Source organism: Belonocnema kinseyi, chromosome 7 (assembly GCF_010883055.1).
Source record: "Belonocnema kinseyi isolate 2016_QV_RU_SX_M_011 chromosome 7, B_treatae_v1, whole genome shotgun sequence".
In the NCBI taxonomy this organism is placed as follows: domain Eukaryota; kingdom Metazoa; phylum Arthropoda; class Insecta; order Hymenoptera; family Cynipidae; genus Belonocnema; species Belonocnema kinseyi.
In genome coordinates this window covers 130273334-130295828 of record NC_046663.1, presented here as the reverse complement: position 1 = coordinate 130295828, position 22495 = coordinate 130273334, and the positions used below count along the sequence as shown (strand labels likewise).

The following is a 22495-nucleotide window of genomic DNA, read 5'->3' as shown; positions in this document are numbered from 1 at the left end:
AACGCCGAAAGCATTTTAGACACAATTTCAAGCCATCACCGAGTCCAAACATGGAAAGAAAGCGCTTTAGAATGGTTAAGATATTTAGGATACACATCTCTATGCATAATCACCTTCCTGACTATGTATAAAATAGGACTATTCAACGCCATAATTGATCTTGTAAAACGTTTGATAGATAACTGTTACACAAACTGTAGCTTCGGAAACAAAGCCAATACTGTACACCGACAAGAGGCTGTTCCAATGATTAATACTACTGTTTCTATACCAAAAACAATTACACCTAGATCTTTGAAATTTTAGGTTTTTAGAGGCCAAAAACAATCCAAAAAGGGGGCTGTAATATAGTCACAGCTTCCTCCTTCGATTAGATAAGCAGCCCTATATATTTGAGGGCTTCAGGGCCACTAGTTCAGTTCTAATCTTGACTTTACTCTGTAACCAACGAAATGAAGGCACGTGATATCTCGTTAGAGATATCACATATTTTTAAAAACTCATTTGAGCCTTTTTCAATATAACAGCCCTTTCGTATAGAAATTCTTTTTGCACTGGAAATGTTTTGAGCTATTGGACAAATGGCTGCTAGTCACAAAAATTTTAGAATAGTTAACAATAACCACTGTTATTAACCATTCTTGTGACAAAATATTTAAACTTAAGGTTTTATCAAATTTAATTTTTTTTATGGCCAAGTCGGTGGGTTATTGTCAAAAGATTTTGTATTGAGTGAATCTTAGCGTGCAGTGTTTTGATTCATTTCCAATCTATTACGATTGAAAACCCGACTTTTTCCGAGTGATACTGCCAACATTGGGATATTTTTAATGTAAATTGTTTATAAACATGTAAGTTGTTATATTCCACTAAATATGATCAAAGATACATTTTTTTAGGAATATCCGTAGCCATGGTAGCTATTAAAGAAAATAAAAATTTTAATAAAACCTTACATCTGAATATTTTGTCACGAGAATTATTCATAACAATGGTTATTGTTAACGTCTCACATATATTTGTGACTAGCAGTTATTCACCCAACAGCTTAAAATATTTCCAGTGTAAAAAAAAAGTTTCTATGTAAAAGGACCAAAATTTTGAATTTCTTTAACGTATTTAAAAAAATTTTAATTGGTATATTTTATCAAATATTATTAAATATTTATTGTTTCATGGAATTAATTCCTGGCGCTTGAAGGAGATAATAATTTGAAAAATCTCAAATTATAATATTGTGCCACAAGAATTGTTTATAACAATAGTTATTATAAGCTTTTAGATTATTTTTGTTATTGAATGTAATTCCTACATTAATGTGAAGCACTTTTAGCACCAAAAAATTTTACCGATAATAAGACTATTTGTTAATTTGTTTATCAAATTTGTTTCCAACAAATAAATGGAATGATAAACAAATTATTTTATTTATGAGTCCCTAAACATTAATTTTACACACTTTAAAGTTTTCCTGATCAGTTATCAAAGCGTAAAAAATTGTTATGAACAAAATTTCAGTTTTTCCATGCTTTGAGTAGAAAAATTATTAATAAACAAATAGAGAAGACAAAAGTACGGAGCGTCAAGCTGAACGGAAAAAGTGAATTTCCTTCTACACTCCGTCATGACTACGGTACTTTTGTTTATAGAGTTTAATAGTTTATGGTCTGTCCATTTTAGAAATGAGGTTTGCAATAATATAATTAACTATTCCATTAAAAATCTCCTTTAAATAAAAAATTTCTGATAAAATTAGTAGGGTTTGAATACAGCGAGAAAAAGCTTTCAAGATTAAGCAACAAATAAATGATTGCACTGTATAAATGCATATATGATATTCGGTTCAATTTAAATAATTATATACATTATATTAAATAATCTTAAATCCACTTTCTTATTTATTAGTCTTTTCATTAACTTTTTACCAAATTATTCCCTCAATATATAATATACGTCATATATTTTTTATTAATTCGTCTGATCATGTGTATGTTTTAAATATTTTTGTATTTGAGGTCTTTAATATAATTAATTTTTTCATTAGCTACATTAATAATTTAAAAAAAAATAATTTTGTTTAACTTTAAAAAATAATAAAATCAATAATATGATCAAAATAAATCACAAAAATATAAAGTCCTAACTGCTTTCAAAATGTATCTCAAAATTAAATTTTTTTCATATTAAACTACATATTTTCATGACTTTCTTTTCTTAAATAATTAATAATAGTTAGATTTATTTTTTCATCTATTTTTTTTTTATTATTTTCAAACAGCATCAAGTTTTTTATTATTTTTGCTTTTTCTTAATACAATTCAATGAAAAAGACAGACCTTCTTTTTGCAGCGCCATCTGTTGGATTAGTTTAACTGACAATTCCCCTCCGGATCGTAAGAAAACAGAAAAGTGGGGGCGATGCATGGGGCTGGCGCGAATGGAAAGGGAAGCCAACTGCCCATGATGTAAGAATACACAGTCTAGCCATCAGCTCCCCCAATTTCGTCCCCATTCGCGCTCCACCACTTCTAGCCATCTTGGTTACCATAGCAACTGTTAGCGTCACGTTCTTCACTCAAAAGATTTGAAATCATGAATTATGGCTACATTGTAAATCAATGTCAATACCTGTGAAAGTTCTCAATATTCAAATAAGGTGCAAAAAGCGGACACTGCTGACGCTATACGTTTGTGAAAGCGCGTCGTGTTAAGATTAACTTTGTGAAAATTGTAGTGGTATTTCTATTGAAAATACAAATTTTAAAGTGAATCTAACGGGCCCATCCGGAGTGGATAAATATTTTCGTGCAAGCTAAAGTTGCATTATTTGCATTATACGTATTGGTAAGTGTACTGTATTAAGTGTACAAGGTAGCTGTCATTATAAACATAACCTATTAAGTTAATTTCAAAATTTTCGATAAATGAATGAAACTGTGTTACAATGATGCAGATAAATTTTTGAATGGGAAACCAATAAGTTGTTAACGTCTTTTGTTGTTGTTAAAGCATGAAGAAGGTACGTATACACATCTCTTTTTTCAGACGTTTTGCCGTGGAAAGTATAATACTCGAAGAAAAATGTTATTTTAGTTTGTTTCGTCACACTATTTTATACTTTTGCGAAATACATTAATAAATATTTTTTCACGCAATATTTTGCTAAAAAAGGAAGGGCACAATTAAAAATAGAATATCTCGAAAAATTTTAGTTAAAAATTAGACTAATTATTAATACAGATCTAGCCTCAATTGTATGATGATTGCGCGTTTATTTCTCTTGTAAAATTAATTCCATTGCATATTATTTCAGATAACAATTCCAAACATTTATGCAGCTGACGTTTGTGTCAATCAAGTAAAGAAAGACGGATATTATCATAATACAGCATATGATATCGATATTTTGCATTTATTTATTTTTGCTTTGATCTCGAAAACAATACTCTTTTTTCTCCTTAGGTGATAATACTTCATCTCATTCGCGTTAAAAATACAATTCCTCAGGTGCATTGAGATGTTATGTGACCCATATTTCTAAGTATTTCTTCTATATTACAAGTTAGATGTTATATATTTGTTTATACTTCAGGTTAGGCATCTCAAAAATTGCATTATTTTCAAACTAATTTAATTTATTTATAAACCATATAATTTCTTTATCTTTTACATACATTCTTCGCTCACTGTATATACTTCCTTTTAAATGTACTTCATTCTCGCGCGCTCACTTATCCAATATGGCTAGAAGTGGTGGAGTTGCTCCTCATTGGTTAACGTTTTTTTAGTTGCGTGTGGCTAGACCGTGTAATTCTTAGATCATGCAACTGCCGCACTCGATCTAAGATGTCAGAAAGGTCGGGTTCCCTAGGGTGCCTAGCAGGATCATGCTTTGTTCCATGATCTAATAAGTACATGCTCTAGCCACGCGCAAGTAACAAAAACCGAACCAATAAGGACCCACCGCTCAATTTCTCCATCTTGGATAAGAAATGCGGCAAACGTAAGGAATTTTAAAATGAAAAATGTAAGAATAAAAATTTCTTGTACCTTTCAGGTGTATAAATATTTGAATCCTTATGAAATGTATTATAATAATGTTGAAGATCGTTAAAGGAAAATACGGATTAACTATAATTTTAGGTTATGTGTTTCATAACTTCTTTCTGCTGACAAAAAATGACGTATCTGTGTCAAATAAAATGAAATTGAAGTCAAGTGGGAAAGTTCTGGCTAAGGAAAATTATATAATGCAGTGCAGCTTGGACACTGGACCGGGAAAACTGGAAAACCGGGAAATTACATTGAATTTATTTTTTGACCGCGAATGTTACAAAATTTGTATAATAAAACTGTTGTCCAACTTTGATTTCAACCGTTTTTTTTTTTAATTTCCTAAATTGTGATTTTTATAGATTATTATACCATTTAGTTTAGAATAGTTAATTCGAAAATCTGTCACTTTAAAAATTTTCCAGTTAAATTTTTTTATTTTTCAGCATACATTTTAATTGAAGAATTTCAAAATGTAGTTTTAGAGGTTAAAAAAATTAAAAATTACAAGTTTTTAAAATCGAATATTTTTTTATAAAGAACTAGGTGGCCGTCGGACTGGGAAACCGAGAATTTTACGAATTTTCAGAAGAAAAATCTGCCCAAGCTATATTTTAACAGTTTTAAAAATAATTAAAGTGCAGTTTTGAGGATTTAAACAATTAAAAGTATTTGAAGCTGAAAATTTTTGATAAAAAACAGTTTTATTTTATCAACTGTAAATATTAAATAAATAAATTATTTTTAAAATGGATCTGTACTCATGATTTATCAATAATATATTTTTCATTCACAGTTTCAGGTATTCCTTTATACATTTTTTCATATTAAATTTAATAAATAAATTTATTAATATATTACTTCTATTAATGTTTTTGGCCATTAAAAAATGTAAACGTGCGTTTTACTATTTTCCACTTAAAAATAAATCCATAATAATATAGTCATGATTAAATGTTTTTATTAAATTAAAAATATTGTGAGTCTAAATTATATAATTTTTAACCCATTTAATTTGAAGTTTCTTAATGTACAAAAAGAATAAGTATTTAATATTTAGCAATATTTCACTGTTCATTTAAGACGAGTAAATTTAAACCAAATATTTAAAAGAAAACAATTTGAAACTGAATTGTTTTACATAGAAAGCTTTGAATCTTTAGATTTTCAAAGAACTTTTGATTTTTTAGCATTAAAATTTTAATTGTTTTATTTAAAAAGTGTTTAATTTATAAGTGAAATTGTTAAATTTTGACGCATAAATAACAATTGAACACTTATTATTTGTACACAAAATTTTAGTAATTTTAAGATATATGTCGAAGTTTTGAAAAGATTCAAAATCAATGACAAGCTTGGTATTATTTCAAGTAATTTAAACGAAGATTCTTGATTGATTTTCCTATAACAGTTCGCCGTACAGTCTTACGTGTCAAACTTAAACTGCGCGGTCAAACTAACAAAATGGTGGAATTAAGCGGTTGCGTCACTTGAACGAAACAGGGCCCTCAAGTGGCTAGACCATGTATTTGTTAGATCATCCCTTGTTCGATCATGAAACAGTGCTGTGTTTCGTTTTCTGCCTTTTGAAACGATTTTGTTAAAGTTGGGTGAAGTGAAATTTGATTATCAGAAGAGAATATTTATTTGAGAATGTCAAAGTTTAGTTTTGGACCGTCAATTACATCTGCGCTAACTGGAAATACAAGTTCCAGTTTTGGTATACAACAAAAGTGCGTATTTATAAAAAAACTAACCTAAAATGAGTTATTGTATTTCACTCAGGAAAAAAGAATCGATTGAATCGGTACATTTAATCGTGTAAATTTACGCTAATTGCTGTCAATCGTTTTATAAGCTTCTCACTTGACTATTGATGATATAAAATAATATTCATTCCTCTTAAGGTGGCGAACATAATAAGATTCTAATCCCTTTCAAATCCGATTGGAACTGACAGACGTAACTTCCAATACATTAAAAACACAATTCTCGTTTGAAGCACTAGAACCCGTTTCCAAAGCATGAAATTTGCAAAATGTAGTAGGATTGTACACAAGAATACATCTCTTTATCATAAGATAAAATATGTAGCGAAATGTGCTAAATCAAAAGGGATTAAAAATGTTCTATTTCTTGGTTTTTTGTGGTATACAAAAGTATGCAGAAAAGTATTATGGACTATAGATACAGAAAGGGATTCAATTTAAGAGATCACTTCTACTTCTGTGAAATTTCAAAACCGGAGAGCAAAAACTGGATACAGAAGTATTCAATATTTCTCACGTTAGCACTGGATACATGAAATTTGTCAATACTTATTAATGCAAGTCTTTTTAGGGGCAAAAAAATAAGACTGCTGGATTCCAGAATAGGGTCATCATCTGTCACCTGTTTTCTGGCTGGTAAAATAGTTTTTCGGCAACAAACTATTCGAATCATTAATTGAACGATAAATGAAGCGATTAAGGATTTTTAAATTATTGTTACTTTTGTTCCTATGATGTCTCAAATATGGGTCTGTCACGATATATTGTAATGCTTATATTTAACGAGAAGTTGAAAAAAGGTAGGGTTTTAACAAACATTATTTTTGTGACCTGTCCAAGGGGCAATTCTGGCCGTATGGATGTTAAAAATCACCTAAACGGTGAGTTAAGTCCGAGTATTCTGATATAGTGACACACCCATATTTAAGACATCGAAGTAACAAAAGTTTTAATAATTTTAAACTTCTGCCTGGTCAAATCACTTCATTTATCGTTCAACTAAATATTCTAATAGATTGTTGCCGAATAAACCTTTTTTTAAGCGAAAAACCAGATGATGCTCCTATTCTGAAATTGCACCAGTAATTGCGCGGCCACATTCTCATTCCGCGTGGTCCTTCGAGCGAAGTTTAAGCGCGTTTAGGGCTCGCAGGTACATTCCCGGTAAAAAGGGTTGCATCAAAAAGTATTGAAAAATTTCATTCATTCGGTGGTAACGTGAGAAATATTGAATACATCTGGATCCCGTTTTAAATATCCACGGCAGTTGAAGTTAGCTCTCAAATTGAATCCCTTTCTGTACCTAGCGCTGACAATATTTTGCTGAATGCGTTGGTAATTTTACGATGTCAGGATCAATTTTCACACAGAAGGTTCTAGTGAAAAATAATTTTTTCAATTTATTTCATAATTTTATATTTTTTCAATTGATAATATTTGAACAAAGCGAACATTTGACGATAAAGAAATGTATTCTTACATAAATCCTACTAGATTTGCCAATTTCAATGCATTTAGAGCGTGTTCTAATGCTTCAAACTATACATGTTTACGAAAGGGTGACTTGATTAGACAAGTCCTTCAAAAGTGAGCGTGGCTACAAAATTCAAGTAATCACACAGACAATAGATACCGGCATTTTAAAAATGATTTTCGGACTGACTGCTGAAATGTAAAGATCTGCTAAAAATTAGGGATAAAAAATGTTGACGATTACATTACAGTCTCATGAATGAGAATCTAAAAATCATCCGGATACAGGAAAGTATTCTGTTAAAAACTTGAAAAAAATTTCCGTATACATTCCATTAAGATATTCATTAACATTGTAAGGTTATGTGATAGTTTTCAAACGGCATATTTACCGGTATCATCCAATATATTATTCGTCTTCTTCAAGGATGTCACTTTTTTCTTTTCCCTTCTTTTGCATACACAACGAAATGTTCCTCGCATTCTGTTCAATTTTACACAAAGAGGTGAAAATGATTTTCCAATTCTAGTCGATACCGCGTTTGCAATTTTGTCTACATATCAGGCAATAACGCGTCAATTGGGCTACCGATGAATGACCCCCGCCCCCCTCACCCCATATACGACGTTCATGTATTCCTGCACCGGTTGACCGATATCCCGCGCGCCTGTTGCGCTGGGTCACGGATTTTAATCACGGATTTTAATCATTTTTAGTGGCAAAGAGGGCTTAATATGGGATGAAAGCTGAAATCGTTTGCTTAGGTTCAAAGAAATCCGCGTGGAATGACTGTCGGGTGAATTGTGGGGCGTTCGTGTCCTCGAACTTTTTTATCAACTAATTTTACTGTAAATATGCCCAAATATTATGAAATGAATAATAAATTGTTTTTTTCAAATACTTTAAAACCGAAAAATTATTATTTCTGAAAAAAGTGTTTTGTAGTACGTAATAAATTATTTTAAAGCAGTGAACATTATTTTGCAATGTTTCTACATTTTAGCAGCAGAAAACTAATGGATAATACCAAGCGATATTTTTATACATATTTTCAATAATTAAATAATATTTTATAGACCTAATATCTTATCCTTCATTTTAAATATCAATATTGGTAAACCAACTCCCGCTTTTATATTTTTAGGTATTTTAAATTTATTTTTCATACTCTTTTCCATGACCCCAGTTACACGCACTCCACTTGTTAAACTGGATGAGTGTGATTCACTGGTTGTGATAGCCAGAAGTAGATGACTGGTATCACTGCCGTAAAATTTCACGACCAACCAATGAAATATGACTGATTCTCAATGTTACTGTTAATGATTTTCAGTCAATTTTCTCAATCGGTATATATATATATATTTTAAAAATTTGTCATTAGGACAACCGCAGGATTTCACCGGGAGCGGGTGTTAATATGAAAAATTGCACCCGCTCCCAGCGAAATTGCGGTCAAATTTCAGCCAGAACCACGTCTCACGACCGTGAGATAGGTGGTTACACCCTGAGAACACGGAGCGATCCAAGAACTACCGCTTTCTGCATTTTTCCCGCAAATGTTTTAGCATAATGTTGACACGCAGGGATACTTTTCAGGCTATTATCGAGTGGAAGCTTGGCACCTCCAAGAGCGCGGATGAGAAGGACAATTAGTTTAACAGAATATTCTGGGTACAATCGTTGCAACTCCCTTATAAGGTCTCTATACCTCTCTTTCTTTTCATGCTCCTTGACTATGATTTTTTTGTCAGCTGGTGCCGAAAATTCGATAACGAACATGGTTCGCTTCTCGAAGTCAAGAAGAACCATGTCAGGCCTCGAGTGTGCAACAGAAATAATTGTCGAGAATATAAAGTTCCAGTATATGCGGCACTTTCCATTCTCAACAATTCACTCGATTTCCCTAGGAGCGTTTAGGGGAGTGATATTAAGGTTAATGCCGTGAGAGTGACAGAGATGGTAATAAAGCACTCTTAGTGCCGCATTGTGCCTTTGGATGTAGGTTGTTCCCGCCTGAGTTGGACAACTAAATAGTATGTGAGCTAAATGCTCGGGGTGTGCATGGCAACCCCTGCAGCTATCATCGGGAATGTCTTGGCTCAAAATGTGGCGACAGTATGTTAAGGTGGAAATGACACCGTCTTGGCATGCCAAAATGAAACCCTACGTAGCAGACTTCACTCCGGGCGATTTAAGGAAAGCAAAATTTGGTTCACACGACATTGACTGATCCTCCACATTTCTGTGGAAGATACCGTGCATCCTCTTATCGAGGAGCTGTTCACAAAAGCTTTTCTCTTGTGCTTTCTTAATTCGGGCTTTAAGGAGTGAGTACTCGAGATAGATAAGATTTGATGCATTATGCTCACCCCTAATACTGAAGTTAATTTCAAGTGTTTCAGCAGCCTTCTCCGCTGCTTTGTACAGAAACGCTCCTTTGCCCACTTCTTCGTGATTCCTGACCATTTTAAGGCGAAACGGTAGGTTTGGCTGAGCACGGCAATGACTGCAGTGACTTCTATAAGAAAATCGGAAATACAGTCTAGTGCCCCCTGACAAGTGTGAAGACAACCTCAAAACCGAAAATTGGTAGGATTCGGATGGTAAAATTTTTGACCTGTTAGAAAGAGAAACTTAGCAATGAGAGAGACAGACAATATTCATCCATTTTTATCAAACCATGTTTCTCGGCTTACCTGCTCAGCTGAAGGGAAATATAGCAAATTGATAAATATCTCGTCTACACAATATGCGCGTGAAATATCATATAATGTATTCGCATCCAATAAGAAAAAAAATAATTTAATTAAATTGTGTTTATAAATTTTCTATGTGCCCACAAAATCTGATTTTATGAACAAAACACGTTTTTTTGGTAATTTTGCAATTTATCACGCTGAAAAATCGTAAATCTAAAATCTAAAATATTTGAAAGTTTCATATTCCTCCAACACGACAATTTAAGTAAAGTTTGTTCAATTTAATGTGTTGCTGTTCATATAATCGAAGTGGGAGCAATTTCGTATATAATGGTCTTTTTACATTCTCATCCTATTGAGACCCACTGAGTCAGAAGTCAGAAAAAACTATTTTTACGAAGGTGTTTGTCTGTCTGTAGTCTGTATTCTGTAGGCACGATAACTTTCGAAAAATTTATCAGATTGGATTCTGCTTTGGCACACTTTTTTAAGGTCTAAAAAGAAAGAACAAGTTCGTAACCCAGCTATTTTTAATCAAAATTCAAAATGTGAGCACGTTTTCAAAAGGTTTGAAACCACATTTTTTCAAGATTTCAAAATTCTATGTGCGGTTGTTCATAGTATTCGGGATTTAAACTATTTATCCCTATGACTTTTTTCTATAAAAAGAAAATTACTAGAGTCACAGCATTTTCAAAATCCGAAAAAATAAACTAAATTGAACATTTTAAGCAAAATAACGCATGATATGAAAAAATTTCAAGAGAAGAAAACCGTTCATTCTTGAAAGTCCTACAAGATGATCATAACAACTTTTTTAATTTGGTCGAAAAGTCGAAAATTCCCAATTTCATCGTACCAAAAATAGTGAAAAATCCAAAAATTCCATTTTTTGTCTAACTATGCAAAATACGAACAAAATGAATGAGCTGAAATTGCGCACCCTGGAAAGACCTACAAATGTCTAATAAATCACTTTTCGATAGGACGCATAGATTTTGCTTTTAGTCGTAAAAAACAACAATAAAAATAAAAAATAAACATTTTTTGAACTAGCGACACAAGCTACGAAAAAAATATGACAAAACTTGTTCATCCAAAAAAGAGCTATAATTTTTGATAGGATACGTAGTATTGGCTTTGGACGTAAAAAATAACATTCAAAATTAAAATATTAAATTTTCTTGAACGAACGACACAAGGTACAAACTAAAATTAACATACAAAAAATGTTCGCCTGAAAAGATCTATAAATTTATTATTAATCATTTTTAGATAGGACGATTAGATTTTCTTTCAATTGTAAAAAATAAGATTAAAAAATTAAATTTTTGGAAAAAGGACAGAAAAGACGAAAGAGGACATAGGATACTATATAGAACCCTATATATGTTCCATTATTAGACCCTATGCAGATGCGCGGTAGTTTTTATTTAATTGTAAAAAACTAGATTAAAAATTTTTTTAATTATAAAAACAAGGAAATAAGAATTAGTATGATTTAATTTTTTATGCATGTTATGAATTGTAATGGTATAAATTTATCACAATGATACATGTTTCAGCGCAGCTTAGAATACAATTTAAAGAAAAATAAGAATCAAATATAAAAATAAGCATGATAAATACAATTTGCTCTTTATTTTTCAATTTTTGAATAAGCAATCCCAGGCAGAGTTACATAAAGAATGTATCATATTTGATATAAAAGTGTTGTATATAATGTAGAAAAGTTGACATTTTGGACAAAATCGAGTGCAAAGCACAAGATACGTGATGAGAATGTGTTCGAGCCGAAAGAGCTTTAACAAAAGAGAGTTCAAAATCACAAAATTACAGTTTTTGACCCATTGACCTTTGATTTTAAAAGGTGTGTCCACGAATGCGGGAGAAATGCAAAGACCGAGCTCGGAGTTTGATTGCCGTCAGTCGCCGGCCGTAGGTGACCTCAAATCCTCGAGCTAAGTTCTTTTATCAAAAGAGAATTCACAATCACAAAATTACAGCGGTGGATGTCTTGAGTCTGAATTTTAAAAGGTTTGCGTAAGAATGTGCGGAAATATAAAGGCCGAGCGCGTAGCGCGAGGTAAATATATAATCGAGTGCGAAGCGTGAGAACCATCAGTGGCGCGCCGTAGACGCGCTCAAACTGGCGAGCGAGGCGAGCCGCTTGCGTAGCGCGCGACGACAATGTGCCCGCTGAGCGGGCAGATTTTTTTGATTAGAATTAGTTAAAATTTGACATATTATTCGCCTTTTCAACGTTTAATATTCAATAAAGTAATTAAATTTTCAACAAAATAGTCGAATTTGGAAAATCGGGAAAATTCGTAGATTAAAAAATTTCCTTACTTTGACATGCCTGTGGACAAAAGACCCTTGCTGGAGTAAGCTCGCATACACTAAGATACATGAATAGACCGAAAAGTAGTAGAAAAAATTAAGTCGGGTGGAGCCTGACCATACCTGAAAATCAAGCAAAAAGTTTGCTGACCACTGCTCTAAGGCTAGGCTGTTTTGGAACAAATTGTCATATTTGGGCCACTGTTCGGGTCTCCGGGGCGTGGCGCGGTCAAGCAATTTCATTCAGCACCTAGAATCCCAAAACCTATTCCGCTTCAGGAGGACGACTGAAAATTCTACAAAAATAAAATATTCCAAATAGAAAATGTAGTAATTAGAAAATTACAGTATGGGATATTTTGTTATTTTAGAAATTATATCACGTAAATTTTATATTGTGCTTCTTTTTCAAATTCAGTAATATCATAAGCTGTATATGAAGTTTTATTATTTAGGAATTTTTAAATTGGAGAATTTTAAATTGTCATTTTTTTAATTCCTGGAATTCAAACAAATTTTTTATTTAACAAAAGTTCAAACTTTGCATTATTTTTCGTGTGTTTTGCTAGAAAAAAAAACACTTTTTTTACGGAAAGATAAATTGATTAATAATCACTTTTATTTTATTGATATTAAAAGTGTAGTTTCGAATATAATTTAGTTTCGAGAGAAGCCCGCCAAGTATAAAAGTATATCAATCAACATTAAATAAACAAAAGTGCAAATTTTGCATTATTTTTCGAGTGTTTTGGTAGAAAAAAAAAAACACTTTTTTACCGAAATCTACGAAAAGATAAATTGATTAATAATCACTTTTATTTTATTTATATTAAAAGTGTAGTTTCGAATATAATTTAGTTTCGAGAGAATTTCGCCAAATATAAAAGTATATCAATCAATATTAAATAAACAATAGTGCAAATTTTGCATTATTTTTCGAGTGTTTTGGTAGAAAAAACACTTTTTTACCGAAATCTACCGAAATATAAATTGATTAATAATTATTTTTATTTTATTGATATTAAAAGTGTAGTTTCGAATGTAATTTAATTTCGAGAGGTGCCTGCCAAATAAAAAAAGTATATCAATCAACATTAAATAAACAAAAGTGCAAATTTTGCATTATTTTTCAAGTGTTTTGGTAGAAAAAAAAAACACTTTTTCACCGAAATCTACGGAAAGATAAATTGACAAGTAATCAGTTTTATTTTATATATATTAAAAGTGTAGTTTCGAATAGAATTTAATTTCGAGAGATGCCCGCCAAATAAAAAAAGTATATCAATCAACATTAAATAAACAAAGTGCAAATTTTGCATTATTTTTCAAATGTTTTGGTAGAAAAAAAACCACTTTTTTACCGAAATCTACGGAAAGATAAATTGATTAATAATGACTTTTATTTTACTTACATTAAAAGTGTAGTTTCAAATATAATTTTATTTCGAGAGAAGCCCGTCAAATATAAAAGTATATCAATCAACATTAAATAAACAAAAGTGCAAATTTTTCATTATTTTTCTAGTGTTTTGGAAGAAAAAAACAACTTTTTTTACCGAAATCTACCAAGAGATAAATTGCTCAATAATCACTTCCATTTTATTTATTAAATACTAAAAGTGTAGTTTCGGATATAATTTGATTTCGAAAGAAGCCCGCCTTGTCAATATATGTAGCCCTGTATTAATTCAAAATACTTTAATAACTTTGGAAATTCAGTAATATCTTTATTATAATTTTATATTTTCCCAAATAATGAGTCATAAGCAAGGGCTTCGTCTCACTATGAGGTATACGCAGGTATAAGTTCTGCAATGTTACCGACATTGCAGTTTTCGCAAGGATAGTCTCAAGTCAAGAATAGATCAGTAGTGACCACTGGCGGTAAAGCCGGGAACTAAAAAAACAGTTTTCCGCAGAATTTTTCCTGGTTTAGTTTAATTTTTTTCAGCAAAACCTTGTTTAAATAAATGAATAATTTAATCTTTTTTTATTGATATTATGTTTATTATTACTTTCCGCATGGCGGTCTTCTCCCATTTTTAACATCCAAAATTTTCGGAATTAGATAATCTAAGATTTTGTTAATAAAAATTTAAAAAAATTTAAAAAATTTAATTTTGAAGAGAAGCCCGTAATAGATTTCGATTTACTTTTAACAATGCAAAACACAAAATTTGAGTTATTGCATTATTTTGCGAGTGGTTTTGCTGAAACTATTTGGAGGAAGTTACCGTTTCACCTTATGAAGAGGGTTTCTTCCATTTGCAACTCTATGTGCTGTACCCAGAATAATCCTGTTGTGAAGACATTCAAGACTTAATATTCCGCGACCACCTTGGCGGCGTGAGATGTACAGTCGCGGAACGGAAGACTTAAGATGCATGCTTTTTTTCGTGTGCATAACCTTTCTTGTCCCGATATCAAGGGATCTGAGCTCATTCTTCGTCGATGGAACTACTCCAAATGAATAGAATACTAATGGGACGGCAAGCATGTTCGTTGCAGATACTTTGTTCCTCGCCGACGGTTCGGAAGACCAAATCTGCCGGATGAGACGTTTGTATATGATTCGGAGAGTATCCTCTATAGATGTCACATCCTGTAGGCGGCAGAAGTGGCACGCCCAGGTATGTATAAGTCTCTCCAGCGCAAAGGTGTCGTATAGCGTTTCTATCAACGAGTTCAGGATCTTCAGGGATGCCATTAAGTTTTCCTCGCTTCAAATAAACCTTGGCGCATTTGTCTAACCCATATTCCATTCCAATTTCCTTAGTATATCGTTCGACAATCCCTAGAGCTAGATGTAGTTGCTCTTTGTTTTTAGCATAGATCTTAAGATCGTCCATGTAAAATACATGGGTGACCTTGTACTTTCGATCTGGAGATTTGCCGTACAAGTACCAGTCGGAATGGCGAAGTGCTAGAGATAGTGGCAATAATGTAAGGCAAAAGAGAAGTAGGCCCATGGTGTCGCCCTGAAAGACACCTCTCTGAAAGGTGACCTTGTTAGTTGTCACACGATTTTTTCCAGATAAGATAGTAAATCTGGTTTTCCAAAGCGGCGTCAATCTCTCTATGCACCTAACGATTTGCGGATGAACCTTTAAGCTTTCCAAAAGACAGATGATAAGTCTATGGGAGGTCGAATCGAAAGCTTTCCGATAATCAATCCAGGCCATCTATAGGTCACGCTGGTAGAATGCTGCATCTTTGCAGACACATCTATCGCTGAGCAGATTCTCCCGACATCCCGCTACGCCTTTCTTTGAGCCTCGTTGTTCATACATTTCTTGCCACACAGGTTCAAATGCCCGTACAATCCTATCATTTAGGATAGCTTTGAATAGCTTATACAGTGTGTTCAGACAAGTGATTGGCCTGTAATTCTTCGGGTCACCTAAGTTGCCTATTTTCGGCAGGAGTATTGTGCGACCTTCCACCAACCACTCCGGAATCGGCTCTTCCGACTTTAAATATGAGGTGAAAATACGGGCCAAATGCTGATGAGTTGAAGGAAACTTCTTCCACCAGAAGGTTTTGATACAGTCTGGTCCCGGTGCGGAATAGTTCTTCATCCCTCTTGATACTTTTTTCACCTCCTCGGTAGTGATGGGTGGGCATTCTTAATCAGGTGTTATGAGGGTATCATACAGCTCCTTGAATCTATTTATATTTTCCGAGTCTTCGTCCAGTCTATGCTGCACTTCGTAGACATTTCTCCAAAATATTTCGACCTCCTCTGGTTTGGGCGGGTGGTCGACACTAACTGGAGGGTCTTGGAAGAGTTGAGATGGGTCAGAGAGAAACTGTAGATTTTCTCTGACTCACCTCTCTCTCCGCTCTAAACTTCTCTTAGCATCAGATAGTATCCGTATTTTCTCGACAATATGCTGCCTGATGGTCAGCAGCTTTGACTTGTCGCGAGATCCCGCCGATCTATCGCATTGAAACCATTTTGATTGGCTCCCCCAGATCTAGAGTGGTCTTCATTGTTGGTCGACCCATTGTCGGGAGCCCTGCGCGTTCTGTTGTTTGGAACCGCACTTACTATAACTATGTTTGGTGTTGTCATTGTTGTTCCCACGAGAAGCTAGGGAAAGGGGTTCGTCCATCCTTGTTGAGAGCCGCATGCAAGGATAAGGCTGCGTATTCTGAGAGGTCGCCCGGTATCCCAGAGGCGCTATTCTAGACACCTTACCCAGGTGCCATTCAGCTTTCGTCACGGTTTTCACACCTCTGCTGGGGGGTTCATTCCTTCGGGACCATCCCTGGTCAATTGTCCGCGACTGCCTATTTATTTTTGTAACCATATTCAGCAGAAACCCTTGGTACTGGGACCCTTTATCCTTTGTATAAATAAATGTTTTCCATTATTTAAATCTCCGCTTTGACGATTCTTTAAAAAATAAACCCGATTACAAAGGTTTATGGAGAGATATTGAGGTGTAAAATAAGTGATAAAAAAGGCATGACCGCATGAGGGTTAGGAAACGGCTGAGTCGAGCCTCTTCTGTTGGAAATGCGAAATACAAATTGGCCCTAACTTCACACTACAAAAATGATAGAGGGGAATGTGCGCGTCCTCCTAGTGCTGGTTTGAGGATTCGGATCTTTAGATATTTCATTTATAATTTGGTACGTTTTTGATTTTGTATTTTTCAATATGTATATTATTTTAGTGATATAATTATGTGTTCATTCTGTTGCTACTAACATAACTGTTAAGCATGATCGAACACTATTTATTGAAAGACGAAGTTTGTGTGAGGCTTGTTGATAAAACATTTTATTATGTTGGTTCGATCAATAAAATTTCAAAAAATGTTGATATAAGTGGAAAATTTCGCACCTTTTTAAAGCTATTTTTAGATATTTGGAGATTGAACTTGAAAAATAAAAGTGAAAGATTGTAAATCATATATAATCTATTTAAAGTTTGAAGTTAGTTACGTGAAAGGTCGCGGTAAATAAAGCATGTCAATAAAACTATTTTGTATTGCGATAAAACTATAAAAACAAACATCAATATAGGAATTGTATTTTAAGAGATACTAGTAGTCTTGCGCGCACTACGGCGCGCGCCTATTTATCTTTTTATGAAAAAGAATAAACTAAAAGCCGATCTTTTCTATGTTAGGCATATTTAATTAATGTTACAAAATATTAGTATAAAATAATAGAAGGCACCAAGGGATGAGTTCTGCACCTGAAACTGTAATTAATCTTTTATAATAGGATTTTAACAAATATTATATTTTTTGGTAGAAAATTGAACTATTTTATTCCAAATGAGCTTTTTTATTGAAAATTAATTTACACCTAATATTGATGAATAGCATTTATTACAATTTTGTTACTCATGTTGATGATAATCATATTCTTTAAATAATGAGCTTTGCATTTTTAAACCACAATTCTTATAAATCAATTTAGCAAAATTTCTGTCTGTGCAATATAAAAATCAGTTTTCTTATCGGTAGAAAAACACACGTAATAAGCTTGTTGCTACTTGGTAAACTCTCCCCCGAAAATCTGGGTCAAGTCTCCCCTTTAAAGTCTTTCTTTAAAACTGAACTAATAATTATTATATTTCTAATTACATTGAAATTAATGGAATTATTTATTAAGAAGAACACTTTAAACTAATAAATACTTGAAAGTTTATCATGTGGGGTGAAGGTTTTGTGAAAAATGTAGTTTATGGAGGTAGATGGAGGGGAAAGGTGTTATAACTGTTTTACAGAAAAATATTCTTTTGACTTAAAAGTTGAAGGATTGGGACACATTTTTTGATTTCCTAACCGACAATTCTTTATTTGTTGAAAATCAAATATTACATTTTCTATTCGAAAATTCAACTCTGGTTAAAAATTTAAATAGTTTGTTGAAATTCTTTTTTTTTTAGATGTTCTCCACTACGTTTTCATTGAGAATTCTTTTTTTTAATGCAACTCTTTTTTTCTTAAAGATTCTCGGTTAGCTTTTTATTGTTTTTATTTTTGGTTAAGTACCGTCAAGTGGTGTCCCGTCCGTTGGCATCCTAACGTTAGGACGCCTCGATTTGGTTAAAAGTTAAACTATTCGGTTGTAAATGCAAATCTTTCATTAAAAAGCTAAATTTTTAACAAACCAGTTTACACTGAAAATGAAAAAGTTTAATTTTCAGTTTAAAAAAATTAACGAATTTTTAACCAAATATTTACATTTTCATCCAAACACCTAACATTTTAACAAAGTAATTAAACTTTTTAATAAGTAGATAAATTTTCAACCAAAAAATAAAAAATATGATTATTTTAAAACAATAACAGCTGAATTGATGCAAAACTGCATTTCAAGAAAATTTTTAAATTTTTAACCAGAGATAAATTTTTAGCTAAAATAATAGATCTTCGAAAAAAAATTAATTTTTAAAAGGTTGTTTAACCTTAAAACAATTAGAGAAATGTTCAACAAAAAAAGATTAATTTTCAACCGAAGAAAGAAAGATTTTTGAACAAAAGAATTAAATTTTCAACTAAAATGACGAATCTTTAGCACACAAAATATCCATTTTTACTCAATTAGTTTAACATTTAACCAAGTAGTCGAATGCAAACAAAAAAGGCAAATTTTAAACAAAATAATTGAGTCCTCAACAAAGGAGCTTAAACAAAACATAGTAATTATAGTAATTCACAACTACCAAATTACAGTTGTAGATATTTTAACCTTTAATTTTAAAAAGTCTGTGCACAACTTTGGGCGATATACAAAAACCGAGCGCGAGATGCATATATTATCAAGCGTAAAGCTCTAGAACGAACAAAGAAAAAATTAAAATATCTACAAAATTGTTGATTTTTCAACCCAAAAAGGCAAGTTTTCAAAAAATAGTTGAATTTGCAACCAAAAGGGATACATTTTTATTGTGTTCATGTTCAGTACGAAACTCCAGTGTCTATCCAAAGAGATGAGTTTTTAACCAAGAAACAATTTTCAGTCAAGACTAAAAAAAATTCAAGTAAATTGTTGAATATTAATCTTTTTAACACAGAATTTATTTTACAACAACAAAAAATTTCCCTTAAAATTTAATCTAAGAACAACATAATTCCCTTCCTGATCGATTCAGCGACTCTAATTCATTTCTATGGCGGTAAAATCGACTTATATTAGTTTTAGTTGAAAAATTATATTTTTCAGATAAAAGTCATATATTTGTTTGAAACTTTCTGGATTTTGTAGAAAAGTAATATTCTTGGTTGAAATTAATATTTTTCATTAAGGATCAGTTATTTAAAAAAAATTCCTTTTCAGATTGTTTAAAACCAATTTCTTTAATAGAAATTTTGATTCTACTATTTTTGTTGAAAATTGATATTTTAAATTGAAAATTGACTTTTTTTACTCAATAATTATATGTTTTTAATTTTTCTGTTTTGGTAGAAAATTAATCCTTTTAGATTAAAATCGATCTTTTTTCGTTAAAAAAAAACTATTTGGAAACAAATTCATCTGTTTTCATACAGTATTTGGAAATTCAGAATTTTGTTGAAAATTCGTCATTCTGCGAAAACTTAATTTATTTAAGAGAAAATTCTATTATACCATTTTTGATAGAAAAATGATATTTTAAAAAATCGATTTTTTTTTGTTAAAAATTTAATTTTTTTTTAACCGTCTTTTTTCAAGTAGGAAATTAATCTTCGCGGTTAAAAATTCATCTTTTTCATTGAGAGTTCAATTTTTTTTTTTGAAAATCCCTTCATAGTTAGTTAAAAATTAATTTATGTAAGCTAAAATTGGATTATACCATTTATGCTAGACAATCGATATTTGAAAGTAAAAATTGATCTTTTTTAGTTGAAAATTCAACCATTTGTTTGAAAAAGCGCATATTTCGATAAAAATTTAGGTTTTTGGTAGGAGATTAGTCTTCTTGGTTTGAAATTTATGTTTGTGATTAAGAACAAAACTATTAAGTTGCACATTCCGTTTCTTGTTAAAAATTAAATTCTGTAACTGAAAATTTAACTATCCCACTTTTGGTGGAACACTGAAATTTGAAATTAAAAATTGATATTTTTGGCTTCTTTGTTGAAAATACATCTGTGTGTTTGAAAGTTCAACTATGTATCATCAAATATATCTATTTTATTAAAATTTCAATTAATTTGTTGAAATTTAATTGTTTGCTGTTAAATATTAATTCTTTTAACTAAAAAAACTTTACCCTATTTCCGGTTTTATATATTTATATTTTTTTATTCGAAAATTCGTCTTTTTGGTATAAAAAATATTTTTGTTTGTTAAAAATTAATGTCTTTAAGGGAAGTTTTAATTAAATCATTGTTGGTTGAAATATAATAGTTTTTTGTAGAGAATTAATGTTATGGGTAAAAAATTAATCTGTTTATTTATTATTCTTAACATAGATGCCAAAATTCGATTTTTTTTCTCTTAGATCGGAAAAAATGTCTTGTATAATTTACTATAAAAAATGATAATCGCTGAAAGATTCTGCTATATAATGTGTAGAACCTGCCTGATTTAAAGTAAATTCTATCTTGTTTTGAATACTTTTTATAATATTGTATTTGGATTGAAAATTAATTCAGTTGAAAATTCTATTGTTTGTTAAAAAAGATTTTTTTAAATAGAAAATTAATCTTTTTTGTTAAAACTTTTACTATTTGGTGTTAAATTCGCCTGTTTTGGTTAAAATTTTAAATAACCTGTCGAAAATTTCATTTTTTTTATTGAATATTAACTTTAATAAGCTAAAAACTGAATTATTATATTTTTGTTTAAAATTTGATATTTTTATTGAAGCTTCATCTTTTTAGTTAAAAATTATTTTTTGGGTGAAGAATTAATCTGTTTATTTATTATTCTTAACATAGATGTCCAAATTCCATTTTTTTGCTTTATATCAGAAAAAATGTCTTGCATAATTTACTATAAAAAATGTTAATCGCTAAGAGATTCTGCTATATAATGTGTAGAACCTGCCTGATTTTAAGTGAATTCTATCTTGTTTTGAATACTTTTTATAATATTGTACTTGGATTGGAAATTAATTCAGTTGAAAATTCTATTATTTGTTAAAAAAGATTTTTTTAAATAGAAAATTCATCTTTTTGTTAAAACTTTTACTATTTTGTGTTAAATTCGCCTGTTTTGGTTAAAATTTTAAATAACCTGTAGAAAATTTCATTTTTTATTGAATATTAACTTTTATATACTAAAAACTGAATTATTATTCTATTTTTGTTTAAAATTTGCTATTTTTTATTGAAACTTGATCTTTTTTAGTTAAAAATGGAATTATTTGTTTGAAAATTCCCGTATTTTGTTGAAAATTGGTGTATTTTGTTAGACATATAAAACTTCTCCCTTGAAAATTCATCTTTTTGATTGAGAATTCAACTATTTTATTGTAAGTTCCTTTTTAGTTGGTCAAAAACTAATTTCTTTCCGACCATTGGGTGATAATGAAATTGCTTGTACATCCCTATAATGTGTATCTGTTGTTTTAGGTTTTCAAAATTGTGTTTTTATAGAATAAAAATGGAGTATTTGGCAAAATTATCGGCAGATATGAAGACCCGATACATCCATAAACCATATTTTTTATGCAGCTGTTTTGTGTTGAAGGTGAAGTACAAGGAGTTTAATGGTATTTTTCTGATATTGAGTAAAGTTAGTGTAACATTGGTGTATTTTTAGTGATAAATTCATGTTTTAGTTATTATTTGCATTCAATATAAACATTAACATTCAGTATTATTTGATGCATGGAATTTTTTATAAAATTTCATTGCTGATTGAAAATGCGGTAGAAACTTATTGAGATTTTGAGGTTAATATTACATTTTGCAATTCAAGAGCGAACTGCTCGCAGTTAAAAAATTTATTAAAACGAAGTAGGATGAAAACATAAAAAGATATTTTTTATTTTAATCCTCATTAAAATAGTTTCTGTTTTTTTTACCAAAAATTTCATAAATTGAAATGAAATTTTTGTGAAATTTGTATGAAAAATTTCACTGATTTTCAATGTATTTGAAGCACGGAGTATTTTTTTCGTATTAAGAAAAATGAGTAAAAGCTTAACTTTCGTAAAGTTTTTGCCAGTGGCGTAGATAGCTTTTTGTGATGGGGGGGGG

The 22495-nt window shown here is 31.1% G+C and overlaps 1 protein-coding gene across 3 annotated transcripts in view; it reads left to right on the top strand.

The window, feature by feature from the left end:
- Positions 1 to 5592: 5592 nt before the first annotated feature.
- The window catches only part of LOC117176251 (nucleoporin p58/p45), a 130356-nt gene continuing 113453 nt past the window's right edge, over positions 5593 to 22495 (top strand). For all 3 annotated transcript variants that reach the window (XM_033366407.1, XM_033366406.1, XM_033366408.1), the window contains exon 1: positions 5593 to 5786. In XM_033366407.1, coding sequence (XP_033222298.1) covers positions 5707 to 5786 — 80 coding nt within the window. In that variant the 5' untranslated portion in view covers positions 5593 to 5706. The remainder of the gene's footprint in view (positions 5787 to 22495) is intronic.